This window comes from Drosophila tropicalis, unplaced genomic scaffold (genome assembly GCF_018151085.1).
Source record: "Drosophila tropicalis isolate 14030-0801.00 unplaced genomic scaffold, ASM1815108v1 contig_593, whole genome shotgun sequence".
Lineage (NCBI taxonomy): Eukaryota > Metazoa > Arthropoda > Insecta > Diptera > Drosophilidae > Drosophila > Drosophila tropicalis.
In genome coordinates this window covers 17,383,514-17,395,270 of record NW_027173070.1, presented here as the reverse complement: position 1 = coordinate 17,395,270, position 11,757 = coordinate 17,383,514, and the positions used below count along the sequence as shown (strand labels likewise).

Genomic DNA, 11,757 nt, shown 5'->3' with positions numbered 1-11,757 from the left:
CTTAATAAATTATTTTAATTTGTATTTGCTAATTTTATCTTTATCTGAATTAGCTCAAAACAGTTACGATTAAGGAATAAATTTCCAAAAAAACAACAAAAAAGATAAATTAGATTTAAAAAATTAAAAAAAAATATACTAAATATATTTAAAAGAAGTAGAAAATGTATTTCAAGAAAACTTTTTGCAAAACAATTATAATTGACAATGTTTAAGACAGTCCTCGGTAGATGAGTTGTCTAAGTGACCCAGTTGTTTGGGCAACTAAACAGCGAGGACCCGGGTTCGAATCGCAGGCTAGTGTATGGTTGTAGTTTTCGTCTAAGCCGAAGGCCTTAGTAGCCAGTTCTTGTAAAATATAGTTAGGTTGATAGTTTACAACTATATCCTATACTTATAACAAAAACAATGTTAAGGAGATTAAAATATGTATGTTCATTCAACGCCTAAACTTTTTTAATGCTTAATTTAAAGCAGAATATTTATGTGTTATTCATTGTAAACTATACAAAATTTAGAAAACTTATAACTTTTTACTAATAGAAAAATACTTTAAGTTCCCATTGATGGGGTTAGAGTATCTAAAAGTCAACAGTGTTGTTTGCTCATTTCTTAACTTGTATTCCCGGTTTTCGTGGTGGTGAGTTTCACATGGTAAATATGTTTCCATTACTCGATTCCCCACGGCGCCCATTAAGTATCCAACAAGTTCGACAGTTGCCATTTGAAAGGAAGCAATAACAATTGAAAGTGGCAATAAAAGGAGAAGAAAAAAACCGAAGCCAAGATCAAGATGAAGATTCTTTAGCGGCCCATGGTTTGCCAAATTGAAGCTTGGTATGGGTGGACACGGTAGATGACGGTTGTTTCTGTTTTGTCTAACGATCTTGAGGCTGGACTCCAATCAGCAATGTTTAGCAATTACCATGTAAATTGCAAACGCACGAAGAGAAGCCGCAAAAGCAATTGAAAATGAAATTGTTTTTCTTTCAACTTCTACCAAGGCAGGATGGATTCCGATTTTCCACGAATCTACAATTTCAACGAGCACCCCCAAACAACGGCAGCAGCAGCAGCATCATCTATTCGCTTATCTGTACCCATCCATCATTATGATCATCTGCAACTTTAATCACGCATTCGGCATTCGTTTTTGATGTCACCTCATTTGGCAGTGAAGCGCCGCCGCCAAGTGTTGAAAGAGAATCGAACAGCAAGAAGAGCTCCAACTCCAACTTCAGTTATCTCCGGCTCATGCCACAAAACCATGCCCCATGACCAGTGAAATTGTGTTTACTTCTTCATTTTTTCTCCCTCTTCTTCTTCTCTTGCTCTTTTTTTCACACTTTTGCTTGGAATCAATCCCCAATTGTTTGGCAACTCCATCATGACCATTAATTGAGCACGGCCCGTCGGCTTTAATAGTTCCTAAGCACTTGGGGTATTAATGTCAGTGGAAATCAAGAAGAAGCGGTAAATTCATCCATATGAAGCTTCCATTCTGTTTTTTTTTTTCTTGTTTTGTTACTTTTTTTTTATTTTTTATTGAACATTGAATTAAATATGAACATAGATAATAATTTATAGCAAAAAATTCAAAGAGGCAAAAAGTATATTAAAAATATCTAATATTTTGGCAACTCGGAATATCGCGGCGGTGTGGACCATAGCACACTGGAATTACGTTTCAGGTGACTGGGATCAATGTTGGGGAAAATTAACTTCAAATCAGGTGTAGTGGGTGCCACCGAAAAGAAGCTGTCGATGACATCGGTAGGTGCATGGCTTTGCATTTTGATTGCTTCTCCCCGTATATGACCTGCAAAAAAGGATCACATTAAAATTTATGAAGCTTTAAAAAATATGTCCGGTAAATACGGTCCGAACCAAAGCCCCTACATAAAATGTATTTGAGCATATTTCTTAAAATTTTGATGTTCATATCGTAAAAACAATCCACAATCAAATATTTTAGATTTCCAACCGTTATTGATGGCTTTACAATAAATTAAGAAATAAATGCAGTCAATGGGTTTAAGAAATTATTCATGTTAATATTTTAAAATTTAAAATTCTATTTTAGAAACAGAAGTTTTGCTGGCCATCCCGAATAATAGATGTATTCACAGTTAAGATAGACATGGGATCAAACAGGAATAAGGAGTTAGCAGATCTTACAGGCTCCTTGCTGAATAAAGATTTTATACCACTCAAGAGTTAATTTCAAATACGGTCCTAAGCAAAATATAAGAAAAATTTCATTTGAATAATTGAAACAATTCTTTAACACTTTTAACTTTGCAAATCTGTAACTGTGCTTTTAAATTTATTATAAGTACTATGCACCCATAGGGTGAAATGGCATATTAAAGTCGCCAAAGTGTAAGTAAGAGGAAGCTATTCCGACTATTTAAACAACAAACGACTAGACGATCTAGCTACGTCGGTCCGTCCATCCGTATGAACACCTACACAGATCTCGAAGACTATAAGAGCTAGAGCCAACAAATTTAGTATATAAATAATTGTAAAAGAACATTTATATGGGTTGTCTTTACGGTAAACTTTGATGAATTGAAACCAATTAAAATTATCTAAAAGTTTAAACTAGCTAGCAACTGCTAAGAATTGTGAACTTACTTCGACTCCATAAGGGTGCTGGTGGTCGCTTGTATGTGACCTTCTCCTCATCATCTGTGGAATCATCCTCGTGCAGCATTTCCCATGTGAACTTATTCTTCGGTGGTGGCGGTAACATTTGCTTCGCTTTTGCATTCAATTGCTGCAATTTTTGTTGTTCCAACTCCCTTAGTTTGGCCTTCTTGGCGGATTCGGCCTCCTCCAGTAAACGCATTTTACGTTGTTGCTCCTCCATTTCTTGTCGCCGCTTCTCTTCCAATTTCTCCTTTTCCTGCTGTTTCTTAATTCGCTTCTCCTCACGTTCTTTCGCCAGTTTGGCCATGCGTTCGGCTCGCTCTCGCTCCTTGGCTTCTCGTTGCTGGGCTGCCTGAAGATGCTTTTGTTCGCGTTGTTTTTTGCGCTCTTCGGCCAATTGATGCAGACCCTTGCGGAAATCATCGCCGCTATTCTCTCGGCTTAAAGTCTTTGTGGATGTGGAATTAGTGGTCTTAAGATTGGTACCAGTCGCTGTCTTTGTTAATGTGCCAGCCTTGGAAGCACTCATCGGAGCCTTTTTGGGTTGAGCCGAATTAATGGGCACTACCGATGAACTCTGAGTTGGCGTAAAGAATCGTCCAACAGTCGGTGCAGGCAATTTTCCTACCTTTGGTGTATTACTCGACCCTGGAGTGTTCTACGAAAAAGAAGAGATATCGGAATTAGATAGAAAATAGACTTTGGGCTTTCAACAGTTGATTGTTTACGCAAAACTCTCTAAACAATCAAAAGTTACTACAAAAATATTTTCCCATATCCGCTCCTTTGAATGCTAGTTAAGTAAATTTAATATGGGTTAAATAATAATATAAGCTCTTAAAGTGAGTGATCGTAAGTGCACGCTTCTCGGTCAAGTAATCAAGTAAGAAAATAAAACTATTCTAATCAATGTTTAAACAATTTTCAAACGTAGAATGGGACTTAAGTTCTTTAGAATACGACAGACTCCATTACATTGACTGCAGAAGGTAACTGAAAGGACACGACTGGCCGGACGTAATCATAGCTGCTTAGTCTGATGATATTAAGAAAAACTGCCTAAGTTTGTTGGACCATTGGCAGCAACTATTATTCCATCAAAAAGTCAGAAAATCCAGACAAAAGAGATCAGGAGGTAACTCGAATGATTTAGCGTCTTATACTACTTAATTTTGAGAATCACAGTATTCTTATGGCTAGTTTCACAACAAATTCCGGAACACTACTAGATGATGACTTACAATATCCTTGATCCGCTTGGGACGCAAATTATTTTGAGCAATTGCCACCTGCTCAAAAGCCTCCACTCGCATCTTCACTGGACTCTGCATTAGGGGACTGTATTAAAGAAAATATTTTAAATTATTATTTGACTACCAAAGATAAAGACCAATATTCACTCTACTTACTTGAACAATTCATGCGGACGTGTGGGCATTTTGAGTGCTTTTAATGTGCTGGCACTACTGGTCAATTTGGTGACTGCTGCCACTGGCAACGGTTCCTCAACAGAATTATCCTCGGTCATCAGACTATCGTGCCTTGGTGCTTCTGGTAGACTAACATCTCGAGCTGTTTCCATTGAATCCTCTTGTTCGCCAGAGTTCACTTGGAATGTGGCATCGTTGGCTTCTGGCTGACCACTTATTACGACAGTAGCGTCTGCTGGTGGGACAGTACTGGTTGGAGCTGGTCCTAGGACCACAGTTTCATTTGATGGCGCCTCGAGGGCATCTTTATAGATGGAACGATTTTGAGTGTCGGCTCTTGGACGCGTTTCGGTACTATTTTTTCGTGTACGCGATGATATTGGTGATCCTTGATCCAGTATACTAAAACGCTCAACTTTAATGGGACGATGGTTGGCAGCTTTTTTCTTCGTTTTCTTTGTAGGCTCACCAGTGGTCTTGGAGAGGACTGTGTCATCCGTTTGTCTGGTAGTTTCTGCCTCCAAGGCAACAGTGGAATTGCCTGTGGCTTTTTGCATATCAATGCTGAGCTTTTCACGTTTTACTTCCACTCGAAGATTTCTCGTCCTGTTAGAGGATTCAGACTCTACTGAAGACTTGTCCGCTGTAGATGTGTCCACTGAAGCCGTTGTTGTGCCAACTGAAATGTCGGTAACCGGAGCTGGATCTGGAATAATCGCTTCCTTTTCAATTGTAGTGGTCTTATTTCTACTGCTTGTTGAGCTATTAAACTGTGAGGGTCGCTGTTCGCTTTCCACTTTAACCTTAACCAACTCCTCTTCGCTGGGTCGACGCATTTTTCGCATTAAGCTTGGCTCTTTAAGATTCTTTTCGGATTTCAGTTTGGCTGCCCGCTGAGGTCGTCCTGAGTTCATTGTGGAATCTGCCAAAGTTGGTGCTGGGGGTGGAGGCATTAGCGAAGCTGTACTATTAAGATTTTCCTCTGCCTCAGCAACGGCCAAGAGCTGGGAATTGCTCATGCGCGCACTTTGGCGCACACTGTATTCCGATGGAGGATCTGTCTCTGTATGAATCATAATTAATTATCACTTCATAGTTAAATTTGTTAGAAAATTGCTTTACTCACCACTTTCATGCTCATTTTCCGATAGTGAAGTCAGACGCTTGGGACGCTTCTTGGCTTGTTGCGGCGTCACTGAACTGCTTCCGCTTATTGCCGGAGCAGCTGCCTGGGATGTTGCTTTGGCATTCTCGCCAGAATTTGGCGTCGCACCATTTAAAAGATCTGATAACTCATTTAGTTGTGTCTGCAATAATAAAACCAAGCGTTATAATCCTTTTAGGTCTCTGCCTACCCCGCCCCCAACCAACCGCTTTACACTCACTTTGTATAGTGTATCCAAATTCAACTGATACTCCATAACCGAGTTTAATATTTCCATTAAATCCTCCATTTTCTCACTTCCACCCACACACACAAACAGCAAAACACAAAAAATGCACAAAATTTAACAAATTCCAATATTTGTCACGGAATTGTCATCCGTTTATTTCAAATGGCGGCAATACAGACGCGCGTATGTATTGAAGAAAAACAACCGATAACCGATAAATTTGACGACTCACTTTGAGACCTATTCAAAATTGTAGGGATAGCAAGAATCTCTGCTCAATCGAAATGAAACCATTTATAAACATATATTTTAATGTTTTTCTTATTGCAATAAGACTGTAATCAATGTTCAATAATATATTCAATCAATTAACTTTGATGAAGAACTCAATGAGTGCTAAACATAAACTTCAAACTCAAGTACATAAATTAATTGTATAGTAACATTTTTTTACAGGCAACAAACTTATTCCTCATGTTTAAAAAAAATAATACAAGGCAGATTTCTAGAAAGTAAAGAAAAACTATCAGAGTTAATAGTTAATTGTTTTCATTTTCAAAATTAATTTGAGCAACTGTAGTTTGAAATATTTATTTTACCGTTTGGCAGTTGTTGTTCCAATGTGCACAGGTTTTGTATCTGACCTAGGCGGTAAAAGTAAAATGCCGATGGTCCATCCCTGACTATTTAGACAGCAGCTGCTCTGGTGGCAAATAATTTTTGTTGAAATCATTGATCACATGGCATATAAATCATCATAATTTTTAATTATATTGTAGCTAAATTAAGAAAAATGTTAATTTGCATTGCAAATTTAGGATTTCTGAGGTTTTTCCCACCTTGATTATGTGCCGCCATTTAGGGTGGCCTTAACTCCATTATTGATCGATAGTTATCGATAGTTAGGCGAATTAACACACTGGCAGCGCATCCCTAACACATTTGTTAATATCGCGTTTTTTTGCAAGCCAACGAAAATTTTGAGCCAGGAAACAACAAAAACCGCGCGCATTGCGACAACCATAATAAGATGTCTATATAGGGGTCGCCCAGTCGGAGGAGCAGACCAATCTGTCACCAATTGCAAGCAGAATAAACGACACTCGTGCTCTTCGCCTCAGCAGCAGCAGCAATGGGCCTCGATTTTGATGCCGTGGAATACTGCAAAGGCGTTAAGGACCAGCAGTCGCAGCCACCGTATGCCTGTCCAGTGCGAGGCTGTGATCGTAGCTATAAAACAATTGTGGGGCTACAGTATCATCTGGTCAAATACGATCATGACAATCCGCAACCACTAACTCCGGTGCTGACACCGCATCGGAAAAAGGCCCGCTCCCGTCCCACGCATCATCATTCGACGCCCAAGGATAGCGGGAGCAAGACATCAACTCTAGGAATAAGGGGGAAAGATGGTACCACCACCAATCTCGGTGGAGGAGGAGGCGGTGGTGGTGCTGGCAGTGTTGGAGTGGCAGGTGTCCGAGGTGGTCAAGAAAATGGCTGTATATCAAATCGCTCGGCTAATGTAAATCCCGAATCATTGGTCTCTTTCAATGAGGATGAGGGTCTGGTTACATTCAATATTGATGGCAAAAGCGTGCGCCTGGGCATAGATGATCCTTTGCCCCTGGTGGATGATCAAGAGTTTGCCGCATTGGTGGAACGCGGATGCATACTGAATGCCGAAGCTCGGCCGCTGGAAGAGCACGCTGCTTGGGCAAAAGTCCAGGTGCCGGTGGCTAAAGTAATAGAAATTAAAGATTACCATGTGCCTGATGCTCCACCTCGGCCATTGGCCTATTATCGCTTCATAGAGAAATCTCTAGAGGAGCTGGACGGGGAAATCGAATACGATGTGGATGAGGAGGACTCCGCCTGGCTGGAGCATATGAATGATGAGCGTCAAAAGCTGGGACTAAATTCAGTTACCATCGATACGATGGAATTGCTAATGGATCGCCTGGAGAAGGAGTCACATTTCCAGGCGGCAGCCAATGGCACGCCCACTGGCGTCGAGGTTGACGATGATGCAGTTTGTTGTATTTGTCTAGATGGAGAGTGCCAGAACACAAATGTGATTCTCTTCTGTGACATGTGCAATCTGGCCGTACATCAGGATTGCTACGGAGTACCCTATATACCAGAGGGTCAATGGCTATGCCGGCGATGTTTACAATCGCCAAGTAAACCGGTCAACTGTGTGCTCTGCCCCAATGCGGGTGGAGCCTTCAAGCAGACGGATCATGGACAATGGGCGCATGTGGTGTGTGCCTTGTGGATACCAGAAGTTCGTTTTGCCAATACAGTGTTCCTGGAGCCCATAGGTAAGAATATATATTTGGTAATTTTTTTGGCTTTCCATTACTAATCTTAATTCTTTGTAGATTCCATTGAGACCATTCCACCTGCACGCTGGCGTCTCACCTGCTATGTGTGCAAAGAGAAGGGTCTGGGTGCATGTATTCAATGCCATCGGAACAGTTGCTATGCCGCCTTCCATGTGACCTGTGCCCAACAGGCTGGCCTCTATATGACCATGGACACCATTAAGGATGGCCACAATGATTCGTCCATGCATGTCCAGAAATTTGCCTATTGCCATGCCCATACGCCGGCAGATGCTAAGTTAAAGATGAATGTACCCGACTTCGAGGACACGAGGCATAAAATGCGTGAGGCACGCAAAGCTCTGGCCAAGAAGAGGTCAACCGCTCCCGTTGTCCTTATACCAACAATTCCTCCGGAGCGTGTCCAAGAGATTTCTAGTATAATTCATATGCAAAAGAAGAAGGAATTCCTGGACAGGATCATCGCGTATTGGACACTAAAACGTCACTATCGTAATGGTGTGCCGCTGCTTAGGCGCCTCCAGAGTCAGGGTCATAATCATGGTGTGATCCAGAGGAATGGCATAGAGGGCTCGCCAGATACGAATGAATTGTATCGTCAGTTGAAATATTGGCAGTGTTTACGTCAGGATCTGGAGCGGGCGCGGCTTCTTTGTGAGCTGGTGCGCAAACGGGAGAAGCTGAAGGTGGCCTTTGTTAAGATATCTGAGGAGGTGGTTATGCTGCAGCTCAATCCATTGGAATCTGCCCTAACCAAATTGTTGGATAGCCTTGAATCTCGCGATACGATGGAGATATTTCGAGAGCCTGTGGACACGAGTGAGGTGCCCGATTATATGGATATAGTGAAACAGCCCATGGATCTGGGCACGATGCGGGATAAGCTCAAGAATTGCAAATATTCCTCATTGGAGCAACTGGAGGTCGATTTCGATCTGATGATACAGAATTGTTTGGCCTACAATAATAAGGATACGGTGTTTTACCGTGCCGGCATCAGGATGAGAGATCAGGCTGCTCCTCTCTTTGTCCAGCTGCGCAAGGAGCTTCAACGGGATGGACTGCTAGAGCGTAGTCAGCGTTCCCATGTGGATCATGTGGAGGCGGAAGTGGAGTACGAGCTGAAGCAGCTGCTGGCTGTGCCGGCTAATGAGGATGTCGTCCAAAAGTTACTCATACTCGCGGACAAATCCCAAGTTCTTAAGAATCCCAGCTACAGGACAAAGAAAATTAAACAGATTAGGCTAGAGATTACCAGAATGCGGAAAGCCTTACAAAAGAAACGTTTTGCAGCGGTAAGTAATGATATTTTGTTATCAGATTTCTACGACTATAACTTTTTTTGCCAACATTTACAGCGACACTCCACTCAGGCGCAAAATCATAGCGATGATGAGGAGGAGGAGCTGGAATCGAGAGCCCATAAACGCACACGCAAGCATCTTAATAGCACCACCATTAATACTACGATGGATATGGATGATGACGAAGATGAAGACTCCGAAGATGATTCCATGGCCGAGGATGAGGATGAGGGAACGAAAGACATCAATAATTCAACGCAAACTCCGCCCTGCAGTCCCATCAAGAGTCTCAATAACAGCAGTTCACCCGTGGGCATTAATCGGAGGTGGGTTTTGGAACCGTAAATACTGTCAATTTGCATTTTATTAATCTATCTATTAATCATTTCTAGAACGGCCATTTTGATTACACGCAAAGCCCAGACTCTTAAGCGTCCCTCAGAGCCACCGGCCACCCCCGTCAAAGAGGAGGAACATTTAAATTCCCAATCCTCTAGCACACAATCCACCAGCCTTATCTCTTCCAATTCCTCCTCAACAACAACGGCAGCCACGGCAGCCTCAAGTAATCTGAATACAGCTCTGGCTACTGCTACGCCCACTGCCTCCTCTGGTTTCACGTTGACGCAGAGTCGAGATCTGAGTAGCACCAATAGTGCCAACAGCGGCATAGGAGCAGCTGCAGCAGCTAGTTTAACCACCACCGCCTTGTCCATAAGCAACAAAATTGGTTTCGGCAGCAAATCACCCAAAAGATCAGCGCCTGGACGCTATCGTCGATTAACTGAAATGAGTAATAGTGTCTCCTCCATGTCACCAAAGAAGTCACCGAATCCAGCGACAATAGTTCCCGTTTTAGTGCCCGATCCAGTGCCCTTTGAGCGAATACCGGATAGTTTTCGTGTCTATCGTGGCAACAATCAACGCGATGCCAGTGAAAGTGATGATGCTCCCTCCCAGTCCAGTAGTCCTTGCAGTAGTTGCTCAGATTTCAGTGTGTCCGGCAGTTGTTCGGACTTTGAGAGTGATGAAGCAAGCGATGCGGATGGCGGTGGAGGTGGCGATGGCGATCGAGGTGGCGGTGATGGCAATGATTCCTCTCAAGATGGTCTGGACTTACCGAGCTTGAATAACACTGGAAGTCAGGGTAATGGTAATATGGCAATTAGTAGCAGCAGTAGCAGTAGTAGCAGTGGCAGTTCCAGTGATGAAAATGAAGAGCATGGGGCAAGGAGTAAGCAAAGGATAACTAGAAGTACGCCCACCCCAACGCCCTCGCACGCGCCATCAAGTTTAGCAAGAGGAGGAGGACTACGAGGCAGAGGCAAAAGACGTAACAATCTCAGCGAGTCTACTAGTTCCACAGCTACGCCACCCCCCATCGTGCGGAGAGGTGGTAATCTAAGATCCGCCACCCCAAATGCCTTGCCCCCCTCACCGTTGATCAACAATATTAAGGCCCGAAGGAATACCACCCACACCAGCACATTTATAACGAACAATAATAAGCGAAAGAGTCATGACGATTTAGACGATTCGATGGTCAGTAGAAGCCTCAATTCGCATGGGAAACCATCTCTTGAGCCACTTCAATTGGTGTGGGCTAAATGTCGGGGTTATCCCTGGTATCCGGCCCTCATTCTCGATCCGAAAACCCCTAAAGGATTCGTCTACAATGGTGTACCCCTACCCGCCCCTCCCACTGATGTATTGGCCTTGCGTAAGAATTGTCTCGACGACATTGTCTTCCTGGTGCTATTCTTCGATGTGAAACGCACTTGGCAATGGTTGCCGGCAAATAAATTGGATATTCTTGGCATTGACAAGCATTTGGATCAACAAAAGTTAGTGGAATCCCGCAAGCCAGCAGAACGAAAGGCGGTAAAGAAAGCCTATCAAGATGCATTACACTATCAGAGTCAAGTATCGGATCTGGAGGGGCAAGGACCCGATCCGATTATGTGAAAGCTAATCAATCAATGGCATTTGTAAAGAACCGAAAACGAAACTCTCGAAATAGTTTAGCCATAAATATGTATGACAAATTTTCTGTTTCCCCCACCCCTCCCCCTTCCCCGGACACACGATTTTTGTTAACTATTGATGAGATGAGACGTAGTAAAGGCCCTCCATTAGATGAGTATTTTCTGTCATTCGGTTAATTGGCCTGGCCCACTGCAAGTGGCTATCAGCCAATTTATATGTTATGTATATTTCTCCTTTTTTATATATATCTATATATTTTATGGCTAACACAATTTATTTTTGTAAATTATTTCAAAAACAAAAAAAAAAAAACAAAAACAAACAAAAAACATTAAATTAAGGTTGTTGTTGTCCTTGTATCGATTCCGTTTAATTCCACGTTCTTCAACAAAGGATGAGGACTACCAGGCGGAATTAGCAAATGCTTCAAACCTACTCTGTAAAATCGTAACAAAAAAAAAACCACATGGAATTTATCACCTCAAGACGTTTCAAGCAAAATCAAATCAATGTTTAAGTTAAATAGTTTTAAGCCTCTTGTAAGAAACAAAAACAAAAAAACAAAAACAAAAAAAAAAAAAAAAAAAAACCAACACTAAAAAAATACTTTAACATTTAATAGAAAAAGCGCCTCAAAAGT

The 11,757-nt window shown here is 42.0% G+C and overlaps 2 protein-coding genes across 2 annotated transcripts; one reads left to right on the top strand and one right to left on the bottom strand.

Moving 5' to 3' along the window:
• Positions 1-1,521: 1,521 nt before the first annotated feature.
• Incenp (Inner centromere protein) lies at positions 1,522-5,673 on the bottom strand. The gene is made up of 6 exons (XM_068288796.1): positions 5,471-5,673; positions 5,212-5,392; positions 4,065-5,148; positions 3,897-3,993; positions 2,641-3,313; positions 1,522-1,819 (listed from the first exon to the last, which is right to left on the bottom strand). The coding sequence occupies exons 1-6, from the start codon at positions 5,537-5,539 to the stop codon at positions 1,626-1,628; spliced, it is 2,298 nt and encodes a 765-aa protein (XP_068144897.1). The 5' UTR covers positions 5,540-5,673; the 3' UTR covers positions 1,522-1,625.
• Positions 5,674-6,415: 742 nt separating this feature from the next.
• On the top strand, positions 6,416-11,389 carry Br140 (bromodomain-containing protein 140). The gene is made up of 4 exons (XM_068289060.1): positions 6,416-7,803; positions 7,864-9,122; positions 9,186-9,457; positions 9,524-11,389. The coding sequence occupies exons 1-4, from the start codon at positions 6,612-6,614 to the stop codon at positions 11,094-11,096; spliced, it is 4,296 nt and encodes a 1,431-aa protein (XP_068145161.1). The 5' UTR covers positions 6,416-6,611; the 3' UTR covers positions 11,097-11,389.
• The last annotated feature ends 368 nt before the right edge of the window (positions 11,390-11,757 follow it).

Bases quoted from the DNA above. Each gene is read 5' to 3' on its own strand.
- Br140 (XM_068289060.1), top strand. From the start codon at position 6,612: ATGGGCCTCGATTTTGATGCCGTGGAATACTGCAAAGGCGTTAAGGAC. The intron at 9,123-9,185 runs GTAAGTAATGAT...CAACATTTACAG, and splicing joins AAAAGAAACGTTTTGCAGCG to CGACACTCCACTCAGGCGCA. The intron at 9,458-9,523 runs GTGGGTTTTGGA...AATCATTTCTAG, and splicing joins CCCGTGGGCATTAATCGGAG to AACGGCCATTTTGATTACAC.
- Incenp (XM_068288796.1), bottom strand. From the start codon at position 5,539: ATGGAGGATTTAATGGAAATATTAAACTCGGTTATGGAGTATCAGTTG. The intron at 5,393-5,470 runs GTGAGTGTAAAG...TTATTATTGCAG, and splicing joins ATTTGGATACACTATACAAA to ACACAACTAAATGAGTTATC. The intron at 1,820-2,640 runs GTAAGTTCACAA...CCTTTTTTGCAG, and splicing joins AGCACCCTTATGGAGTCGAA to GTCATATACGGGGAGAAGCA.